This window comes from Scyliorhinus torazame, chromosome 9 (genome assembly GCF_047496885.1).
Source record: "Scyliorhinus torazame isolate Kashiwa2021f chromosome 9, sScyTor2.1, whole genome shotgun sequence".
NCBI classification, from domain to species: domain Eukaryota; kingdom Metazoa; phylum Chordata; class Chondrichthyes; order Carcharhiniformes; family Scyliorhinidae; genus Scyliorhinus; species Scyliorhinus torazame.
In genome coordinates this window covers 61,092,961-61,116,324 of record NC_092715.1, presented here as the reverse complement: position 1 = coordinate 61,116,324, position 23,364 = coordinate 61,092,961, and the positions used below count along the sequence as shown (strand labels likewise).

At 49.4% G+C, this 23,364-nt stretch overlaps 1 protein-coding gene across 3 annotated transcripts in view; it reads right to left on the bottom strand.

Moving 5' to 3' along the window:
• dmgdh (dimethylglycine dehydrogenase) overlaps positions 1-23,364 on the bottom strand; it is a 249,086-nt gene that overhangs the window by 75,792 nt on the left and 149,930 nt on the right. For all 3 annotated transcript variants that reach the window (XM_072515994.1, XM_072515993.1, XM_072515995.1), the window contains 3 exons: positions 14,987-15,152; positions 13,957-14,087; positions 2,399-2,616 (listed from right to left, as the gene is read on the bottom strand). In XM_072515994.1, coding sequence (XP_072372095.1) covers positions 2,399-2,616; positions 13,957-14,087; positions 14,987-15,152 — 515 coding nt within the window. The remainder of the gene's footprint in view (positions 1-2,398; positions 2,617-13,956; positions 14,088-14,986; positions 15,153-23,364) is intronic.

The window sequence follows — 23,364 nt, the reverse complement described above, 5'->3', positions numbered from 1 at the left end:
CGAGTAGTGAACGTAACTGAGGCTTTAATAAGCTAAACAGAAAGCCTCCTGGTCTCTGATCCCGAACTGGAGCAGGGGTGGAGATCAGCCACCTTTGTACCGAGCCCGAGGGGAGGCGGAGCCATCAGGTAGTGATTTACCACATTACATGTAATACAGTAGCAGCTTACCACAATAAATATAATATACCACAGTGGTTTACCACAAACCCTATCTCCATTGGGCCAGGAAAGTCAAGCCCCATATTTCTCAAATTTGCTCTATATGTTAAGACTAGTTACAAGACACTGTTCAGACAGGATTTATATTTATAAAAATAGAAGCACAATTGCAGTGTTTTCAGGCTGTGCATAATGTGATAATTGGGCTATTACATTTGTCTGGAGACAGGCAGAGCCAGCTGAGTTTCGAGAGAATTGGAGCAAATTTGTCATTATCTATTTGGGGAAGTTGACAGGAAATGCACTCACTAATCAATAAGGCTACTAAAGTATAGAGTATACTGCTGGAACATTGGATTACAAGTTGAAAGTAGTTATTTAAACTTTTACAGATCCTAGGAAAGGCTGCATTTGAAATATTGAGTACAATATTTGGGTCCCTATCTTTAAAAGGGCATTGACAAGTTGGAGTGGACAACGAGAAGGAAAATTCTAGGATTTTGAATTTGAGAAATCCAGTGTGATTTATGATTCAAAAAATAAAATAATGGTAGTGTGAAGATGGGGAGATGAGACACGATCTGGGCTTTAAGAGTGTTCAAAGGAATTAATAATATTGCTGAAAAAAAGACATTCTGTCAAAGCTTTTCACATTGTACTCATCAGAACAGTGCGCAAGAATACCAGCATTAAAGGGAATATCAATTTGTACAGTATGGTGATCGCTTGGCTCGTGGATTCTGATTGGTAGAGGCATTCCCACGGAGAATAGACCAGAGAACAGTTAACTACCAAGCAGGCAGGTTGACTCTGATTCGTCAAGGCTTTATCATAGGGAATGAACCAGGGAATTGCTGTCCCCCAATCTTTTGTTTGGTTGAAAAAAGGTGCAATGCGCGGACATGCTCCTTCTATCTGCAAAGGATGGGGCCTTATCTGTGAATATGTGTAACTTTTGGCATTTGTAACTGAGCCACACTGTGAGCCCGACTGATGATCTTAACTTGGTTGTCAGCGTGATTCTTAGCACAATCAGGATTGTTTAGCAAGTGCCGACTGATTGCAGCATCAGATACAATGTTGGACCTTATGTTTTGAGTTTTGTAAGGTTGGACTGATGAGGTAGTCCCTCAACTTTGTCTGTTTCAAACAGCCAAAAGGACATGGTATTTGATAAGAAGGCAATACAACCTGGACAAGAAGGAGAAAATCTCTAAAACTTACATTGCTTCAAAAGCTGTCTGTTATAAACAATGTTGGGAAACACGTTATTAGTTTGCTCACATGCACATAATAAAATCAAAATAGCTCTTAATTACACACCTTTGCATGACAATATAGTGACTCCTGCGACTTGACAAACAGACCCTTTTATCAAGATGCTAAACGTTTAATGTCTCACTACTGGGGCTAATTTTACAAGTTTGCCCCCAATGCAGAGTTTCACCTCCTGGGAACACAAATGAGACATTTGGGAATACGTTTCCCGTAACTTCCTGATTGTTACCTTTGGACAAATCTTCCGCTCATTTTGCCATGTCTTGTGCTTTTCTCTTTAGTTGCTCATAGGACCCTCCCCATTTTCAATGTGTGCATCATCATTCTCTTTCGCCCTCTTGATCTATATCCCTAGCCGTGTGAACATCTAGAAAATGCACCACAGCAACTCACTAAGGTTCCATAGACAGCATGTTCCAAACACACGTCCACTATCATCTAGAAGGACAAGGGCAGCAGATACATAGGAACCCCACAACCAAGTCACTCACCATCCTGACTTGGGAATATACCACCGTTCCTTCACTGTCGCTGGGTCAAAATCATGGAACTCCCTCCCTAACAGCACAGTTGGTATACCTACACCACATGGTCTGCAGCAATTCTAGAAGGCAAATCAGCACCACCTTCTCTAGGGAAATGAGGGAAGGGCAACATCCCGTAAAGTCCACATCCCGTAAAAATGAATATTTTTTTATATTGGCCTACACTTGCCAACTATCATTTCTAACAACCTACAGAAAATCATTAAAATTAATAGCGAGAAATTCATGACAAAAGGTGAATGTCCACATTCAAAGTAAACATTCCAGGTAGGTGAAGCTCTGCGCCAGGAACACTGGTTTGTAAAGTTGCTTGCATTATTAGGTTTTGCTGGCTGAAAGCAGAACTAATTATATATTTCTTTGTGAAAATGTTTTAAGCACTGCTGTGAGCCTGACCATTGGTTAATCACCAACCTGTGTAGGAGATCCTCATAGCAGTAAGGGGAATGTCAGCCACAGTGATAGGCTTACACTGCAGGAATTTAAATGCTTTTCCACTCAGATCTACTGTTGTGAGCTTCTGTAGAACCTTCCGAGAAAATGGACCTGCTACACCCAGCACTCCGATCTCATCAGTAACATTTCGAATGTCGACAGCATAGCCACCATTTGCTGCCTCTTCCTCTATATATCTAGATAAATGAAAATTATATGTAAGATGAGCAGAAGAGATTCTGCTACTCTTTTTAAGGTTATAATGAACAAGTAAATGCGCAAAGGGCTTGTTTCAGGCATCGGAACTGCGCACCAACCTTTTGTATTTACCAATATGATGAGCATTGCATTTTTAGCTCATATGAACATATGATTGTTTCCTGATCACGGTGAGGGGCAAAAGGAAAACAAAACAGGCAGTGCTCAGAATTTCTAGGCCTGTGTTCAAGCCCAGATTTTACAGGCATGACACTCAAGGAGTGTCAGGAATAAGGGAGATGAACTTAGAGCATGGATCAGTACTTGGAACTACGATATTGTGGCCATTATGGAGACATGGATTTCACAAGGGCAGGAATGGTTGTTAGATGTTCCGGGGTTTAGATGTTTTCAGAAGAATAGGGAGGGAGGTAAAAGAGGAGGGGGAGTGGCACTGTTAATTAGGGAGTGCATCACAGCTGCAGAAAAGGAGGTAGTCGAGGAGAGTTTGTCTACTGAGTCAGTATGGGTGGAAGTCAGAAACAAGAAAGGATCAGTCACTTTATTGGGAGTTTTCTATAGACCCCCCAATAGCAGCAGAGAGATGGAGGAACAGATTGGGCGGCAAATCTTGGAAAAGTAACAGAGTTGCTGTCATGGGTGACTTCAACTTCCCTAATATTGACTGAAACCTCCTTAGTGCAAATGGTTTGGATGGAGCAGATTTTGGCAGGTGTGTACAGGAAGGATTCCTGACTCAATATGTAGATAGGCCGACTAGGGAGGAGGCCATATTGGATTTGGTGCTTGGCAACGAACCAGGCCAGGTGTCAGATGTCTCGGTGTGAGAGCATTTCGCTGACAGTGACCACAACTCCTTGACCTTTACCATAGTCATGGAGAGGGATAGGAACACACAGTATGGGAAGGTATTTAATTTGGGGAGGGGTAATTATACTGCTATTAGACAGGAGCTGAGGAGTGTGGTAGTACCAGGTATTGCGGTACCTGAAAGGTGGATGACTATTCGTTAGGCCCAGGAGTCTACCATTGGCTGATGTACATAGCTCCGCCCTGAGAGGCGGAGTATAAGAACCGGTGCCATCCCAGCAGCCTTCACTTTCTGTATCGAAGCTGCGTGGGATGAGTTCTAGCAGATTAAAGCCTTCAGTTATAAGAACATAAGAACATAAGAACTAGGAGCAGGAGTAGGCCATCTGGCCCCCCGAGCCTGCTCCACCATTCAATGAGATCATGGCTGATCTTTTGTGGACTCAGCTCCACTTTCCGGCCCGAACACCATAACCCTTAATCCCTTTATGAATCACTTCGTCTTCAGAGTAATTGATTGCACATCAATTTAATCAGCTACAATTTCAGTTGAACGGATGGATCTCCGTATCAAACTGGAGTGCCTCCAGCTCAGCATCCACGCGGACAATTCTGCTGCTATCTTCAAACATTGGCTGGCGTGCTTTAAGGGCTACCTCGACACGGCCGCCGACAAAAGATGCATCTCCTACGCTCACGGGTCAGCCCTGGGATCTACCCTCTTATCGAGGCAGCGGGGAATTATGCTGCCGCGATCGAGCTGCTAGGACATTATATCCGCCCTGTGAACCAGGTCTACGCACGTCACCTGCTGGCGACTAGGAGGCAAAGCCCCGAGGAAACGTTGGAAGACTTCTACCGGGCGCTGCTGGTGCTGGGCCGAAACTGTGGCTGCCCGCCAGTTTCGGGGAGTGAGCACACGGAACTTTTGATCAGGGATGTTTTCGTGGCAGGTATGACCTCCCCCGATGTCCACCGAAGGCTCCTAGAAATGGACACTCTGGGACTTACAGAGGCACGGGCCCTGGCAGGGTCCATGGATGTTGCGGATAAAAACACGCTGTCCTTTGCACCTGATCGCGCAGCGGCCCCCTGGGCTGTGTGGCACCCCGTAGCGGCAGCCCCTCAGACCTTTCCCCTGACCTCGCAAGCCTGCGCAGCGAGACGGCCCTCTAACGCCGCCGGACACCGCTGTTTCTTCTGCGGGCAGGCGAATCATCCCCGCCCGCGCTGCCCGGCCCGCACCGCCACCTGCAAAGGGTGCGGCAAGAAAGGCCACTATGTGGGGGTCTGCCATGCCCGCGCCGTGGCCGCGGTTTCCGGCGACTATCGGCAACCCCCCTTTCAGGCCCTGACCGCCCAGCCCTGACCGCCACCCCCCTATCCTAAGGCCACGTGCAACCCGTGGGCGCGGCCATTTTGCCCCCCGGACACCACGCTGGACGGGTGGGCGCCGCCATTTGTCCCTCGCCGCCACCATCTTCTTCATCCCCAGACACCATGTGCGACCCATGGGTGACGCCATCTTGGATGGGGCCCCAGGCCCCCAGCACAGCCGACTACATGCTGCCCGACCAGAACTCTCCATTACTTCAGCTGGCCTCAGTGACTCGGCCCCGGACGCTTGCAAAAGCTACAACGACGATCTCCATCAACGGCCACGAGACGTTGTGCCTGATTGACTCTGGGAGCATGGAAAGCTTTGTTCACCCTGACACGGTAAGGCACTGTTCTCTTGTCACCCATCCCGTAAATCAAAGGATCTCCCTGGCCTCCGGGTCACACTCGGTGGAGATAAAGGGGTTCTGCCTAGCGAACCTCACTGTCCAAGGCAGGGAATTCCACAATTTCCGCCTGTACGTCCTGCCGCACCTCTGTGCAGCCATCCTCCTTGGGCTGGATTTCCAGTGCCATTTGCAAAGCCTGACTTTTCAATTTGGCGGCCCTATACCCCCCCTTACTGTCTGCGGCCTCGCAACCCTTAAGGTCGACCCGCCTTCCCTCTTTGCGAACCTCATCCCAGATTGCAAACCCGTCTCCACCAGGAGCAGACGGTACAGTGCCCAGGACCGGACCTTTATACAAAGAACAAAGAAATGTACAGCACAGGAACAGGCCCTTCGGCCCTCCAAGCCCGTGCCGACCATGCTGCCCGACTAAACTACAGTCTTCTACACTTCCTGGGTCCGTATCCCTCTATTCCCATCCTATTCATGTATTTGTCAAGATGCCCCTTATCAGGTCGGAGGTCCAAAGGCTGCTGAGGGAAGGGGTCATCAAAGCGAGCAACAGTCCCTGGAGAGCTCAAGTAGTGGTGGTAAAGACCGGGGAGAAACATAGGGTAGTCATTGACTACAGTCAGACCATCAACAGGTTTACGCAGCTGGATGCGTACCCTCTCCCCCGTATAGCCGACCTGGTGAACAGGATCGCGCAATACAAGGTTTTCTCCACGGTGGATCTCAAGTTTGCCTACCACCAGCTACCCCTCCGTAATGGTGACCGCCAATACACTGCCTTCGAAGCAGATGGGCGGCTCTATCACTTTTTAAGGGTTCCCTTCGGTGTCACAAACGGAGTCTCGGTCTTCCAGCGAGAGATGGACCGAATGGTTGATGGTTACGGCTTACGTTCCCGTATCTGGATAACGTCACCATCTGCGGCCATGACCAGCAGGACCACGACACCAACCTCCGCAAATTTCTTCAGACCGTGAAAATCCTTAACCTGACATACAATAAGGATAAATGCGTGTTTAGCACCGACCGTCTAGCCATTCTAGGCTACGTAGTGCGAAGTGGTGTCATAGGCCCCGACCCTGAGTGCATGCGCCCCCTCATGGAGTTCCCCCTCCCTCACTGCCCCAAGGCCCTAAAGCGCTGCCTCGGGTTCTTCAGCAATTATGCACAGTGGGTCCCCAATTACGCAGACAAAGCCCGACCCCTGATCCAGTCCACAACCTTCCCCCTGTCGACGGAGGCCCGCCAGGCCTTCAGCCGCATCAAAGCAGACATTGCAAAAGCCACGATGCGCGCAATCGACGAGTCCCTCCCCTTCTAGGTCGAGAGCGATGCGTCCGCCGTAGTTCTGGCGGCCACCCTCAACCAAGCGGGCAGGCCTGTGGCTTTCTTCTCCCGTACTCTCCATGCTTCCGAAATTTGCCACTCCTCGGTTGAAAAGGAGGGCCAGGCCATAGTAGAAGCTGTGCGACACTGGAGGCATTACCTGGCCGGCAGGAGATTCACTCTCCTCACTGACCAACAGTCGGTTGCTTTCATGTTCGATAATGCACAGCGGGGCAAGATTAAGAACGACAAGATCTTGCGGTGGAGGATAGAACTCTCCACCTACAATTACGAGATCTTGTACCGTCCGGGGAAGCTGAACGAGCCTCCTGATGCCCTGTCCCGCGGCAGTTGTGCCACCGCACAAGTGGACCGCCTCCGATCCCTCCACGAGGACCTCTGCCACCCGGGGGTCACTCATTTTTTTCATTTTATCAAGACCCGCAACCTGCCCGACTCCATCGAGGAGGTCAGGACAGTCACCAGGGACTGCCGAATCTGCGCGGAGTGCAAACCGCACTTCTACCGGCCAGAGAGGGCACACCTGATAAAGGCTTCCCGTCCCTTTGAACGCCTCAGCATGGATTTCAAAGGCCCCCTCCCCTCCACCGACCGCAATATGTACTTCCTTAACGTGATTGACGAGTACCCCCGGTTCCCATTCGCCATCCCCTCCCCAGACATGACCACAGCCACCGTCATCAATGCCCTCCATAGCATCTTTGCACTGTTCGGTTTCCCCGCATACATTCACAGTGATAGGGGGTCCTCCTTTATGAGTGACGAACTGCGTCAATTCCTGCTCAGCAAGGGCATCGCCTCGCGCAGGACGACCAGTTACAACCCCCGGGGAAACGGGCAGGTAGAGAGGGAGAACGGAACGGTCTGGAAGACCGACCTGCTGGCCCTACGGTCCAGGAATCTGCCAGTCTCCCGCTGGCAGGAAGTCCTCCCGGTGATACTCCACTCCATCCGGTCATTGCTCTGTACAAGCACGAATCAGACACCTCATGAACGTCTCCTTGTTTTCCCCAGGAAGTCCTCCTCCGGGACCTCGCTCCCAACCTGGCTAGCGACACCAGGACCCATCCTGCTTCGGAAACATGTGAGGGCGCACAAGTCGGACCCGTTGCTGCATGCCAACCCCCAGTACGCCTACGTAGCGTTCCCTGACGGCCGCCAAGACACGGTCTCCCTTCGGGACCTGGCGCCCGCCGGAACACCACGCGCACCCGAACCATTGCCCCCACCCTCCCCACAGCACCTAACTGGAGGGTCAGTAGTCCCGCCGCTCCTGCCTAGGCCCGAACACACACCGACGCCCCCTACAGGCGTCTTCCCCCCCGTCCACCTTTTGCCCCAACAGCGCCGCCTAGGGGTGACAAAGCTGCCTGGGAGGACGCCATCACGCTCCTGGAGTCGCAACCGCCGGGATCATCATCAGAATCACCGCTGAAGCCCAGACGCTCCAGATGGACGACCAGGCCACCCGATCGACTGATTGCTGCACTATGAACACTTTGTTATTACCCTCGACATCACGGTACCTCCATACCTGGTCATACCATGCGAAAGGCGGCTATTAACGCTGGCCATCACCCCGCCGGGCTCTTTTTTTTTAACAGGGGGTGAATGTGGTAGTACCAGGTATTGCAGTACCTGAGAGGTGGATGACCATTGGTTAGACCCAGGACTCTACCATTGGCTGATGTACATAGCTCCGCCCTGAGAGGCGGAGTATAAGAACCGGTGCCGTCCCAGCAGCCTTCACTTTCTGTATTGAAGCTGCTGGGGAAGAGTTCTAGCAGATTAAAGCCTTCAGTTATGAATCACTTCGTCTTGAGAGTAATTGATTGCGCATCAAGGAGCATAAAGTGGGTACAATTGTTCTCGGGGAAATGCACAATTGTAATCTGGGGCTAGTTTAAGGAGCACTTGCTGCGAGTGGTAGATAGTTTTGTCCCACTGAGACGAGGAAGGAATGGGAGGGTGAAGGAGCCTTCAATGACAAGAGAAGTGGACCTTCTAGTCAAGAAGAAGAAGGAAGCTTACATAAGGTTGAGGAAACAAGGATCTGGCACGGCTCTAGAGGGTTACAAGGTAGCCAGGAAGGAACTCAAAAATGAACTTAGGAGAGCTAGAAGGGGACATGAAAAAGCCCTGGCAGGAAGGAACAGGGAAAACCCCAAGGCGTTCTACACTTATGTGAGAAATAAGAGGATGATCAGAGTGAGAGTAGGGCCGATCAGGGATAATGGAGGGAACTTGTGTCTAGAATCTGAGGAGATAGGGGAGGTCCTAAATGAATATTTGGCTTCAGTATTCACTAGAGAGAGGGACCTTGTTGCTCGTGAGAACAGCGTGAACTAGGTTAATAGACTCAAACAGGTTGATATTAAGAAGGAGGATGTGCTGGAATCTTTGAAAAGCATTAGGATAGATAAGTTCCCTGGGCCTGACGGGATATACCCAAGGTTACTACGGGAAGCGAGGGAGGAGATTGCTACGCCGTTGGCGCTGATCTTTGCGTCCTCACTCTCCACTGGAGTAGTACTGAATGATTGGAGGGAGGCAAATGTTATTCCCCTGTTCAAGAAAGGGAATTACAGACCATTCAGTCTTACGTCTGTGGTGAGCAAAATATTGGAAAGGATTCTGAGAGATAGGATTTATGATTATTTAGCAAAACATACTTTCATTAAAGATAGTCAGCATGGTTTTGTGAGGGGCAGGTCATGCCTCACAAGCCTCATTGAATTCTTTGAGGATGTGACGAGACACGTTGATGAAGGTCGGGCAGTGGATGTGGTGTATATGGATTTCAGTAAGGCATTTCATAAGGTACCCCATGGTAGGCTCATTCAGAAAGTTAGGGGCATGGGATATAGGGAAATTTGTCCGTCTGGATACAGAATTGGCTGGCTGAAAGAAGGCAGCGAGTGGTAGTGGATGGAAAGTATTCCGCCTGGAAGTCGGTGACCAGTGGTGTCCCGCAGGGATCTGTTATGGGATTTCTGCTCTTTGTGGTTTTTATAAATGACTTGGATGAGGAAGTGGAAGGGTGGGTTAGTAAGTTTACCGATGACACAAAGGTTGATGGAGTTGCACATAGTGTCGAGGGCTGTTGCAGGATACAACAGGACATTGACAGGATGCAGAGCTGGGCTGAGAAGTGGCAGATGGAGTTCAACCTAGGTAAATGTAAAGTGATTCATTTTGGAAGGTTGAATTTGAATGCTGAATACAGGGTTAATGTCAGGATTCTTGGAAGTGTGGAGGAACAGAGGGATCTTGGGGTCCACGTACATAGATCCCTCAAAGTTGCCACCCAGGTTGATAGGGTTGTTAAGAAGGCGTATGGTGTGTTGGCCTTCATTAACAGGTAGGTTAAGTTTAAGAGCCGCGAGGTTTTGCTGCAGCTTTATAAAACCCTGGTTAGACCACACTTGGAATATTGTGTCCAGTTCTGATCGCCTCATTATAGGAAGGATGGGGATGCTTTGGAGAAGGTGCAGAGGAGATTTACCAGGATGCTGCCTGGACTGGAGGGCATGTCCTATGAAGAAACGATGAGTGAGCTAGGGCTTTTCTCACTGGAGCGAAGAAGGAAGAGAGGTGTACAAGGTGATGAAAGGCACGGATAGAGTGGATAGCCAGAGACTTTTCCACAGGGCGGAAATGGCTGTCACGAGGGGACATAATTTTAAGATGATTGGAGGAAGGTATAGGGAAGATGTCAGAGGTAGGTTCTTTGCGCAGAGAGTGGTGGGTGTGTGGAATGCACTGCCAGCAGAGGTGGTGGAGTCAGAGTCATTGGGGACATTTAAGCGACTCTTGGACAGGCACATGGACAGCAGTAAATTGAAGGAGTGTAGGTTAGGTTGAACTTAGATTCGGATAAATGGACGGCACAACATCATTGGCCGAAGGGCCTGTACTCTGCTATACTGTTCTATGTTCTAACCCCTCCCAACAACAGGTAAAAGGTCTGCTGGGATGGTGCGACATCCAACCCTATCTCAAGGTGAAGACCTGCCTTAAGAGAACCACTGACCATTCCAATTGGCCAGCAACTCTGAAGCTCCAGAAACGCCAAGGTCCAAGTGGTGGCTATCGATGGAACTAATAATAATCGCTTATTGTCACAAGTAGGCTTCAATGAAGTTACTGTGAAAAGCCCCTAGTCGCCACATTCCAGCGCCTGTTCGGGGAGGCCGGTACAGGAATTGAACCTGCACTTCTGGCCTTGTTCTGCATTACAAGCCAGCTGTTTAGCCCACTGTGCTAAATCAGCCCCTACAGGCAATTCCTAAAGATGAGAGGTTATGGGGGCCAGACCTGAGGCTGGCTGGCCCCTGTGAAAGGGCTTGGGGGGGTGGGGGAATAGGGTCATGGAGGGGCCTGGTTTGGGTTAAAGATTGTGTGTCCTTGGGGGTGACTCTCCTAAAGGAGATGCTCACCCTCTTGCCTGACCACCCAGCTAAAGTTTTCAGCATTTCACCTTGGCTTGAGTCGTCCCTTATTGCAGGTAAACTAGTAGTGAGGGCAGGATGAGTCCCTTAAGTGGCCAATAATTGGCCACTTAGGGCCTCAATAGGTTTAACAGTGGGTGGGGGGCACCTGACGCCTCCACTGGCCCATACAATTTGAGACAGGTCGAGAGAAGGCAAGTAGGCAGGTCATGTGCTGCATTTTACAAGACCCCCACTGCATTCAAACCCAGGGGAAGCATAATATACAGCCCCAGGAGTTCCATTTCAGTCAATTATAAATTTACCACTAAGCCAACCAATACTGAGTTTCAAGATGTTTGGCCAATAATTTATAAATGACACAAACTGAATCAGTTCACTCGTGCCCTTGGGGTTAATTTTTGTGGTAAGAGTAAAGCAGGTGAAATTGGATCAGCCATTTTTGTACACTTTTCCTGATTTTCATTCCCGTTGATTTCAATGGAGACAAAATATGGGAAGAGATGCATAACGGATAACAGAGCCCCACGAGCTTTTCGTCATTACTCGCTGTCTGATTCACCAGACTTGCGCCTCAGGGTCTCACCTTTAACACGGGGGAGCTGCTTTTAAACGCTCCCTCACCAATCACTCCCAGTTAACACACAAGCATGGCAGCGCAGAGACCTGCTCCTCGCTTTGGGGATGCCGACATGGCCAGGCTTCCTGACGGAGACGATGAGAGACAGGACGCCCTGTTCCCCCAAAGGGGTAGGAGGACCAGCAGCAGGGCCACCAATACAGCCTGGGAAGGCAGTGGCTGTCAGTGCAGGCACTGACCAGGAGGACTGGCGACCAGGTTGACGAGGGTCAAGACGGGGTGCGGAGTACGACAGATCTGTGTCCTCACCCACTATGAGGAACGGGCCCCGAAATCGTGGGGTTGTCAGAACAGAGATCAGTCACCGACAGCGAGGTTGGCCTGCTCTGCAGAGGTGAGGATCCACTGCCCCTTCACCCAGGTGACCTATCTCAAGTGCGTTGTTCATGTCAGACAAAATTACCCATCCCTCTCACTGACCACATGTCCATTCTCTCGCAGGATCTCGATCTGATGGGGCCGAGCCTCTGGAGTTGTTCCCTCCCCCACCTGCTGCCACCCAAGCAACCACCTCGGAGGAGAACTTCGAGGAGACCCCCATTGAGGTGTCACAGCTATCACCCACACTTTCCACCAGCGCAGAGACACACACCTCAGTGGGTGACATTAGCGGGCAGACCCCTGGGGCACAATCTGGTGAGCACCACACTGTTGCTGATGCACACCAGGTGGAGACAGGAATATCAAAGGGAGTCAGCAGTCAAAGGCCTTCTAGATTCCAGGACTCAGCTGAATCCCAGTCAGATGCCGGGCCTCTGGGCAAGGTTATCCCAGAGCTGGTACAAAAGCTAGCACACGGCCGTGAGATTCAGGAGGAGCTGTCAGTGACATTCCAGTGAGTGCATAGCTGATTGGAGTAGTCCCAAAGGCTACAGGCTCAGGAGATGATGCTAACAACGAGTGGCACCGAAGCCAACGATGCTAGGATGGTGACCGCAGTGGAAAGCCTGGAGCACGACATCAACATCTTGAGTGGTGGTGCCCAAGGCATGGCTCAGTCTGTGATAACCATGGCTGAGGATCTCGACATCTTCCCCAGTTACTGAGGGACTTGTGCCATACACAGCAAGGTAGACATTTCCGGGGCACTCCGGCCATGGTGCAGCCAACAGGGAGGCGCCAGGACTGGCAGAGCCAGATGACGCAGAGGCCTCTGGAGCTCCTCCATCTGTACCTCCCAACCGGCCCCATCAGATCGAGAACCTGCGAGAGAATGGACATGTGGTCAGTGAGAGGGATGGGTCATTTTGTCTGACACGAACAGCGCACTTGAGATTGGTCACCTGGGTGAAGGGGCAGTGGATCCTCACCTCTGCAGCGCAGGCCAACTTCGCTGTTGGTGACTTCTGACAGCCGCACAATTCTGGGCCCGTTCCTTATAGTGGGTGAGGACACAGATCTGTAGTACTCCGCACCCTGTCTTGCCCCTTTCCCACTTAAGATGGGCTATTTCTTCTGCTGATACAAATAGAAGGCTTTGTGCAATGTGCGCTTGATGGATCGAGGGGGTGGTCTATGGCAAGTGTGGGCACCGCAACTGACCATGAAGGGGTTGTGCTGATGGGTGCCAGGGGATGCTGAGGAACAAGCACGCAGATCGGATGTGGCGAGAGTGCGAGGTGTCAGCCAGTGATCTGTTGGGGGGGTGGGTTTGGGAATTTGAGGGCTGGCGACGGAACTGATGCCAGGAGTGAGGTGGTAAATGACCCTTGCAGCTCGGTGGAGTTCGTTGATCTTCTTCCGACATTGGACGCTGGTCTTTCTGGTCATGCTGCCCGCACTGACAGCCACTGCCACTGCCTCCCAGGTGGTATTGATGACCCTGCTGCTAGTCGTCCAACCCCATAAAGAGAACAAGATGCCCCGTCTCTCATTCACAGCGTCAAGAACCCTGTCCAGGTCGGCCTCCCCAAAGTGAGCTCGTGTGTTGACTGGGAGTGAGTGGTGAGGGAGCGTTTAAAAGCAGCTCCCCATTGTTAGTGGCAAGCACTAAGGCGGGAGTCTGACGAAACAGACAGAGAGAGACAGCCAGTAATTGGGGCTCATTTTCGGCACTGTGAGCCGTTAAATACAGGCCGTGATCTTGCTGTGGAGAAATACCCTACCCTTCGCGCCCAAATGACGCCTAGAAATTTTCCCGTTAAATCGCGCCCACAAATGTCAAAGTTTTGTCTTGTTTTTAAAAATGCACAATCGAACCTGTATATCATTGAAAAGTCTGTGCAAAATAAAGGGAGTTAGCCTTTTCTTGTGCACTCTATTGAATTGATCAATAAAAAGTAAAATTTACAAAAATCCATTTCAGAACATTTTTAAAAAATCCATGCTCACCTTAGGTCATGAAGCTCTGACCCCGATCCTGTCACTAGTAAGAACTCCTCTTCTGACGTGTGGCTGATTGTCACCTCAGCATAAACCCGGCCTCTTGGGGTAATCATATGACTGATGTTGATGTAGCCCACCTGTGGGAAAGGAGGGCAAATTAAAGGTGAAAAAAGAGGGGCCACATACTTTTGTCATCTGCATTTTCTGGGAATTTCATCACTTTACCTATACTGAAAATGATAGTCTGCATTTTTTCATATTTTCTGCTTTTACATCAAATTTGAAGGAGTTATCATCAAAACCAAATTGGAAAGCCGCAGTTTGCGAGGTGGTCATATGCAATGATGCCAGACCTTAGGTTCGATTGCACAGTGATAGTAGTGGAATAAAAAAACACTGCGGGAGACAAAGTCAGGTACTGTCAGCTTTGCAATGGTGGTACAGCATACTGATGAGAAACAAAAGAGGTCCGAGAGTAGAACTTTGATGTATGGTTTGGTGACCATGTGCATGCTGGAGAAGCCATTCTAGGAGATAGGCGTGCTGCAGTGGGATAAGCAGGAGTGCAGCCATGTGAGACACTGTCACATTAGCTGCAAAGGAAAATGATATGGTTCACTATATCGGACAGAGTGATCAAGTTGAGGAAGATGAGAAAGGGGAACACACCACGGTAGCAGACACAAAGAATATCTTTAGAGTTTTGACAGAGAGTGTCATGATTTGGTGGCCGTAGGGTTGTGGAGTAATGACTATTTCCAGAATCTTGGAAAGGAAGATGGAGGTGATATTTGGGAGTCAAGGTTTGAATTAAGGAGCTAAATTTGACTATACATGATTTGTGAGTCAGATTGACAGCATCGAACACTTGTAAATTACAAATTTCTCTTGACCGTCAGTTCCATAAAATGGTGATTTATTGGATATTACCTCAGGACCTCTCATCTACACCTTTGAAAAGTGGGTATTTTCTGTCAAAATGAATACCTCTGTTGTTAGTTTTTCATTCTTACATCTAGGACTGACATCTTTATACCTTTGGAACGACATTTGCAATCAGGTGGTCCAGAAGTTTTGTGGAGTCCTTTCCCTTCACAGTGAATTTTCCAAAGGGCGTTAGGTCGAACACTCCCACTTTTTCCATGACATGTTTACACTCTCGGCCAACTGGTTCAAACCAGTTTGTGCGACGAAAACTAGGCCTGGCATGAATGTATAAGTTTGTTAAGTTAATACCTTGTAATTTTACGCGCAGAGAAATCACATTTTGATTTTAATAATCACGGTGCTCTCTCTTTTGCAGTTGTCCTGTAGCAAGGTGCTTGGCTGCCAGTTCAAATACTTCAATCAAATTGGTGGTGAGCCAGAAGGATGTTAAACAATTTTCTTGACAAAGCAAGTTGTTATGATCCAAATGCATTGCCTGAAAGGGTGGTAGAAGTAGATTCAATGAAAACTTTAAAAGGGAATTGGAAAATAAACATTTGCAAGGCTATGGAGAAGAAGCAAGGGAGTACGTGGGTCTAATTGGATTGGTCTTACGAAGAGCCAACATGGGCACAATGGACCGAATGGCTGCCATCGATGTGGTATGATTCAATAAATAGGGGTGATTTGGGCAAATAAGGTCACAGATTGTCCATTGATAGACTTTGCTATACTGTAGCATGTCCAAAAATCTCCAAAAATCTGTCCTGGCCCACCCATGCGACAACAGCGCCAATGCTTCCTCAGGAAATTAAGGAAATCCGGCATGTCCTCATTAACTTTTACCAACTTTTACAGATGCACCATAGAAAGCATCCTATCGGGCTGCATCACAGCCTGGTATGGCAACTGCTCGGCCCAAGACCGCAAGAAACTTCAGAGTCGTGAACACAGCCCAGTCCATCACACAAACCTGCCTCCCATCCATTGACTCCATCTACACCTCCCGCTGCCTGGGGAAAGCGGGCAGCATAATCAAAGACCCCTCCCACCTGGCTTACTCACTCTTCCAACTTCTTCCATTGGACAGGAGATACAAAAGTCTGTGAACACGCACAAACAGATTCAAAACAGCTTCTTCCCTGCTGTTACCAGACTCCTAAACAACCCTTTTATGGACTGATCTCATTAATACTACACCCATGTATGCTTCACCCGATGCCGGTGTTATGTAGTTACATTGTGTACCTTGTGTTTCCCTATTATGTATTTTCATTTATTTCCTTTTCTTTTCATGTACTTAATGATCTGTTGAACTGCTAGCAGAAAAATATTTTTCACTGTACCTCGGTACACATGACAAGAAACAAATCCAATCCAATCCAATGAGGGTGTCTGGGTGTGCTGGTAAGTCACTCGATGGATTGGACATGCCGGTCGTCAGGGATGACAGGCAGGGGGAACTGGAAGCACCAATAGGACTGGGAGAGATCATGGAAAGCATCAGCTTCATGCAAGCGTGGAAGACACCGGGACCTGACGGGTTCCCGGCAGACTTCAATAAAAAATTCACACCAGCCCTGGCTCCAAACCTAAGGAATATGTTTGCAGACTCGCTAGCGAGGAATACCTTGCCTCCTACTCTAACACAGGCTACGATATCGCTGTTAGGCAAAAAAGACAAAAACCCGATGGAATGCGGATCATATGATCCATTTCGTTGCTCAACGTTGACGCGAAGATACTCGCGAAGCGCCTAGCCAAAGACTGGAGAACTGCGTACTGGAGGTGGTCGCAGAGGACCAGATGGGCTTTGTTAAGGGTAGACAGCTACTTGAGCATCAGGCGACTGATGAATGTAATAATAACCCTATCCGGGGAGAGAACACCAGAGGTGATCGTCTCCCTGGATGCAGAAAAGGCCTTCGACAGAGTCAAGTGGAAGTACCTCATTGAGGTACTGGAGTGGTTTGGGCTGGGGATGGGGTTCACCTCATGGGTGAAACTACTGTACAACGTCCCCAAGGCGAGCATTCGGACCAACAACGCCAGCTCTGAATAATTCCAGCTGTACAGAGGCACAAGGCAGGGATGCCCACTGTCTTCGCTGTTGTTTGCCCTGGCGATCGCTATGGGTGACACGAAAAGCTGCAAGGGTATTCAAAGAGGGGGCAAAGAGCAGAGTCTCACTCTATGCGGATGACCTGCTCCTCTACATCTCAGACCCACAGAATGGCCTGAAAGTAATCATGAAGCTCCTGGAAGAGTTCAGAGCCTTCTCAGGCTACAAACTCAACCTGGGCAAGAGAGAGACATTCCCGGTGAACCCAAACGGGGGAGGGACAGAGCTGGAAGGACTGCCATTCAAGCTAGCCCAAAGCGAATCCCGCTACCTAGGGATCCAGATAGCCCATGACTGCACATAGTGGAATCTGACCAGTCTGGAGAGGAAGTTAAAAAGGATCGACAAGAGGTGAGATGCACTCCCGCTTTCTTCTTCCCGCTGAGTTTCCTCTTCTTGTTTAGATCCATCCCGATCTACATCCCCAAGGCCTATTTCCATAATATAGGCAAAATGATCATGGTGTTTGTGTGTGTGTGTGTGGGGGGGGGGGGGCAGGTAAAGAACCCAGGGATCCCTAAATCGCACCTCAAAGGAGGAAACATATGGGTGGTGTGGTCCTGCCGAATCTACAATACTACCACTGGGCATCCACAGCTGAGAGGGTGAGGAGATGGATACGTAAACCCAACATGGAATGGGTGAGAATGAAGGAGTCTTCCTGCAAGAGAACAACCGTCCAGGTACTCGCCATGGTAGCGCTCCCATCCCCCCCCCCCCCCCCCCCCCCCCCCGATGAAATACACATGCTGCCCAGTGGTGGTAGCAAAACTAAAGATATGGAATCAAATGAGGCAGCATTTCAGTCTAACCGAGATGTCCCTCATGGCTGCCATCTGCGGAAACAACAAGTTCCCACCAGCCATGCTCGACACCATCTTTAAAAGATGGAGTCAGAACAGAGGAAGCTAGCAGTCAGGGACTTTGACATAGAGGACAGACTAGCAACCTTGGGTGAACTGACAGAGGACCTGGACCTGCCGATAGGACAGGGACTCAGACACCTCCAAATCAAACACTTGCTCCACAAGGAGACAGCAAAATACCCCAGGGCCCTGAGACACATTACTAGAGGAACTAATAGGATAGGGCAGTAATGAAGGGGGGAACTGTGGAAACATACGGATGGTTGCTGGATAGGGCAAGACTACCGCTGGACAAAGGCAGGTGAAAATGGGAGCGGACCTGGGGACAGAAGTGGGTTGGGGACTCTGGAGCGAGGCACTGAGTAGGCCCAACTCCACCTCCTCCTGTGCCAGGCTAAGTCTTATGCAGTTTAAAGTGGTGCACAGATCTCATCTAATCAGAACTCGAATGAACAAGTTCTTCCTGGACGTGGTGGATAAATGTGAATGGTGCCAGGGAGGCCCGGCCAACTACTCCCACATGTTCTGAGCCTGCCCCAGACTGGTCGGGTTTTGGACAGCTTTCTTCAAGGTGATGTCCAAGGTGTGGGGGTGAGAGTGGAGCCGTGCCCGGGAGTGGCAGTCTTCGGGCAGGCTGGTTGGCTGGCAGACCTGTCGGAATTTATCCACCTAGAGAAGATCAAATGCCCCATCCGTGGGTCAGACGAGGGCTTCCACAAAACGTGGGGGCCATTCATCAGACTGTTCCAAGACCTGTTCGAGGCCAACAGCAACTAGGGAAAGAGAGAGGGAGGAGGGGAAGGGGGAGAGCAGACAAGAACACATGCAATGAGTTGGAGCAAAGAGGGAAGGGGGGAGGAGAGGAGGAATGAACTCAAGGGAGTCACAGAGAGAAATATGGGGAATAAAGGGAAGGGAGGGGGCAGGAAGCCCCCACCCCCGAACCCACAAGGTCAACAACAAAAATGTAGAAAAGAGGAGCAGAGCTCAGTATTATGACACCAAGGGTGGAAGAGGGGACTACCAATGGGGAGGGGAGTGGGGGGAGGGGGAAATGTATTTTAAGAAGTATGTAAATAGAAAACTGCCAGTATATCAGTTCGATCCTGGCTCCGGGTAACTGCCTGTGTGGAGTTTGCACATTCTTCCCGTGTCTGCATGGGTCTCACCCTCACAACGCAAAGATGTGCAGAGTAGGTTAATTGGCCATACTAAATTGCCCCATAATTCAAAAAAAATTAATTGGGTACTCTAAATGTCTTTAAAAAACATGTAAATATCTGGTGCACTATTCGTTAAATCGTTATTCTGTAAAAATTGAAAAATGGCAATAAAAAATATGTTTTTAAAAAAGCGTCTCCCCCACTGGATCTTCTTTTCCCAACATTCCAAGGAGCACAAATAAAATGCTACAAAAACACTCGGAAGCTCTCCTTGAAGATAGCAGTGTTGGCATTAATGCCTGGGAGGGGCTTGCTACCAATTGTTCAAGCTGCATCACACTTTGAGTCGCAACATCTTAACGATGAGGCAGAACAGCAGCAGAGAAGGAAGAAAAACCTGCTCTCCGGATCCCACTCCCTCATGGAGAACCTTCCCTAGTGCCCAAAGATCCATGGGTGGGGAATCGGCTTGATATGGCAGAAACCTGTGACCCTGAGTGGCATCACCGTCGAATGGAGGACAGCCGACGGCAGGGACCCTGCTGAACATAAATCCCACTCCAGACAGCATAAGTATTCAGGGATGGTGCTCTGGTCTCACCAGGGTTGTCAGGAAAAAGGAATGCCATCATTAAGGCAGAGGTTCATTCCCCTGCGAATCTGGTACAACAAGGGAAATACTGGGCTCAATCGAACGGCCTCATTGTGCCTGACTCGGTGACGCGGCAAGGCCATTAAATCTCGCGAGAGGCCTCTCGCGATATTTGCGATGCTCAGAACATCTTGTGAGATCTAACGATACCTCGCGAGTCGTCACAATCTGGATCTCGCCCTTGCTGGGTGAGATCCAGATTTATATATCCAAGTGAGCCGTAAGGCTCATTTAAATAAGTCAGTGCTTGATTCTCCTGAGGCCTGGGAATGTACCCCTGCTCCTGGGAGACATCGTCATGACGCTGTTTACCACTGGTCCATACGAACAAGGACCAGGCACCTGGGGGCGCTCCAAGGCCATGGAGACCCCCGGGTGGTCGGGTTCTGGGCAGGGTGGTACCCTGGCATTCCCGCTGCCACCTGGGCACCTTGGCACTGCCACCCGGGTGCCAAATAGCCCGTGCCAGGGATCGGGCCTGGGGTTGCCCTGCCCTCAAGAGGTGGGGTGAGGGGGGGCTCGAGAACCTCCTAAGAGGCACGTTGGGGCGGTCCTGACTCTGCAGTGGAGAGTCCGAGAGGGGCCAAGAGATGGGGACTGCATTTAAAAATGGTGCTCCAATCTCTTCCTGCTGTGACGAGTTCAGCTCATCAGTGCAGGAAGTGAGGTAAGTGCAGCCTTGGCGGGGCTTTCTTCGCCAAGGCCAAAAGAAAGCACAGTTGATAGCGGAGCCATTCCTCAGTGCTGTAGGCGCCGAAAAACAACCCTCTACACGCACCCAAAACGGGAATCTGCTTTTCCGGCTTCAAATTGCGCCCACTGTTTTATAATTATTTACATTCCACTCCCCGCTTAACAAATTCTCTCTCCTGCTCTGGCCACAACAGGGCTTTTGTCCATCTCCCTGCAGAACTGCCTTCATCCTGAATGGGTTCATTTTCTGTTCCCACACAACAAGATATTTAAAAGAACACAAGTAATAAGAGCAGATGTAAGCCATGTGGCCCTTTAATCCTGATCCACCCTTCAACAAAATCATGGTTAACCTTCTACTAGAGGAAACATACCATATGTCTTTTAAAAAAAATAAATTCAGAGTACCCAATTTATTTTTTTCCAATTAAGGGGCAATTTTGCATGTTCAATCCACCTACCCTGCACATCTTTGGGTTTTGGGGGCGAAACCCACGCAAATACAGGGAGAATGTGCAAATTCCACACGGACAGTGACCCAGAGCCGGGATCGAACCTGGGACATCGGCGCTGTGATGCAGCTGGGCTAATCCACTGAGCCACCGTGTTGCCCAGCCCATATGCCTTCTTAATTGTTTGCTGTACCTGCATATTAAGTTCCTGTGATTTGTGTACAAGGGCATGCAAATACCCCTGTAAAGCAACACTTAATTGTTTCTAATCTTTTTTAAAAACTGCTTTTCTATTCTTCCTACAAAATGGATCATTTCAGATTTCCTCACATTATAGATCCCGTTTAACTTGCACCTTTTTCTGGAATAGTGCGGTGAGATTAGCTACTCTCCAAGTCACAGAGGAGGTTTGAGAATATAGAGGAGTTGTGGAATATCAAAATGAGTGCATCCACCACTTCTGCAGCTTTCAAAACCATAGGATGTAGGTCATCAGGTTCAGGGAATTTATGTTCAACGCCATGGCTGGGATTTTGCGCACACTAAATGGCGTAAGATCCCATGAGAGGTCATAAACGGGAATCTCACCGACGAGATCCCTCGACCGATTGTCCTTGCTCACTGCCATTGACATAATGAGGTTCCCACTCAGGAAGGTCGGGAACCTCATTTAAATCTCATTTAGCAGGTTTCCCCAATGTATCCCCCCACAATAGGATTTCCCTCCTTCCCGACGTGCAGTCACAAAGTTTACAGCAGGTCTACAGCAATGTACACCAGGCAAAGAGACTATTCCAGGGGTCACACAGGTATGTACAACCTCCAGGGAGGGAAGAGGGACATACCTGGGCAGTACTCTGGGAGTGCCCCCTGTCAGGATGGGACTTCCTCTAGGGAGCTCCATCTCCATTGCGGGGGGGCTAGGGGGAATTCCCTGTGTCTGTTGGGGGGATGGGGAGTTCCTTGTGTCCATGTGGTTCCCCCTGTCCATGGGGGTGGGTTCCCCATGTGCATGTGGGTGTGTTCCCTCTGCCAGTGTGGTGTTGGTTCTGTTTTTTAATTTTTATGCTGGAGAAGGGAGCTCATTGCCAGCGGGGCCGGCTCTGACACGCCTCCAGCACATTTTCGTCCGAAGTGGTGGAATATATGGGAGGAAAGCTGGCTGTGCAGCCGGGTGCTGGACACCGCTTTTCTCACCTGAACCAGCACTTAGCAAACAAAGAAGGAAAATTCCGCCCTATCTCTCTTACTTTCTCTCTTCCCTCCCTCCCAAATACAGAATCCTTTACAGTCAAGGAGAGCAAAGCTGGCAGAAGCAGCTTGAGTCCTGACCGATTCTGACTTAAGGAAGGTGTATAAAGGGTAAAACTTCTTCTACAGCCTGTTTCATCATTTCATCATGGCGGGGGGGGGGGGGTTACTGTTCTTGGGAGGTTACCCCCTCCCAAGAACAGTCCCACCCTTTTTCTCCCCTCCCTTCAGATGGATTGAGATAAATTTGGGTCATTCTTTGAACACAGACAGACTTCTCTACACTTGAATATTGTTGACCACATCAGTGCACTTTTTCAGGCCAGATTGCTACATATTAAATTTTACTTGGCTGCACCCCACCCCAAGTCTGTCATCTCAGATCTCGGGACCCTTAACTATGAAAACTGTTACTGGTAATTCTCCCCAAAAAAATCTCTCTCTCTCTTCTTCACTTCTCTTTCTTTCTGTCTCCTTCTCTTCTGTTTCTCTCTCTGTCCGTCTCAGAGATCACAGTGTGTACATCCCTGCCTTGGAAAATAGCTGTAAACATACAAATGCAGAAATAATGAATTTATAACCTTGGAAGATCAGTGCAAAATGTTGTGTTTCAACCTCAGTAAAAATTCACATTCATATATAAGAGAAAGGAACAAATAAGGATCTAAAATACTATATGAAGTTAGATTCATGTTATCTGGATCCAAATTTAAAGCAAGAATGGTTTCAGTTTCTTTCCTTGCCCATATCACTTGAATTTGTTGACTCCTTACCCAAGTGACCATTATTCACATGTGAGCCAAGTGTAAGTGTTGGCAGTTCATTTTTACTCAACCAGCATCTAAATGATATGCACCCCACTGGTTAGAGATCAGGGTTGGGGAACTTGGCCAACATTTTCCCTTCTTCATCTATTAGAGCTGAGGCCAACTGCAGTGCCCCGAATGAAATCAATTCGTTCAACATGGGCAGCTCGGTAGCATAGTGGTTAGCACAATCGCTTCACAGCTTCAGGGTCCCAGGTTCGATTCCTGGCTTGGGTCACTGTCTGTGCGGAGTCTGCACGTTCTCCCCGTGTGTGCGTGGGTTTCCTCCGGGTGCTCCGGTTTCCTCCCACAGTCCAAAGATGTGCAGGTTAGGTGGATTGATCATGCTAGATTGCCCTTAGTGTCCAAAATTGCCCTTCGTGTTGGGTAGAGTTACTGGGTTATGGGGATAGGGTGGAGGTTTGGGCTTGGGTAAGGTGTTCTTTCCAAGAGCCGGTGCAGACTCGATGGACCGAATGGCC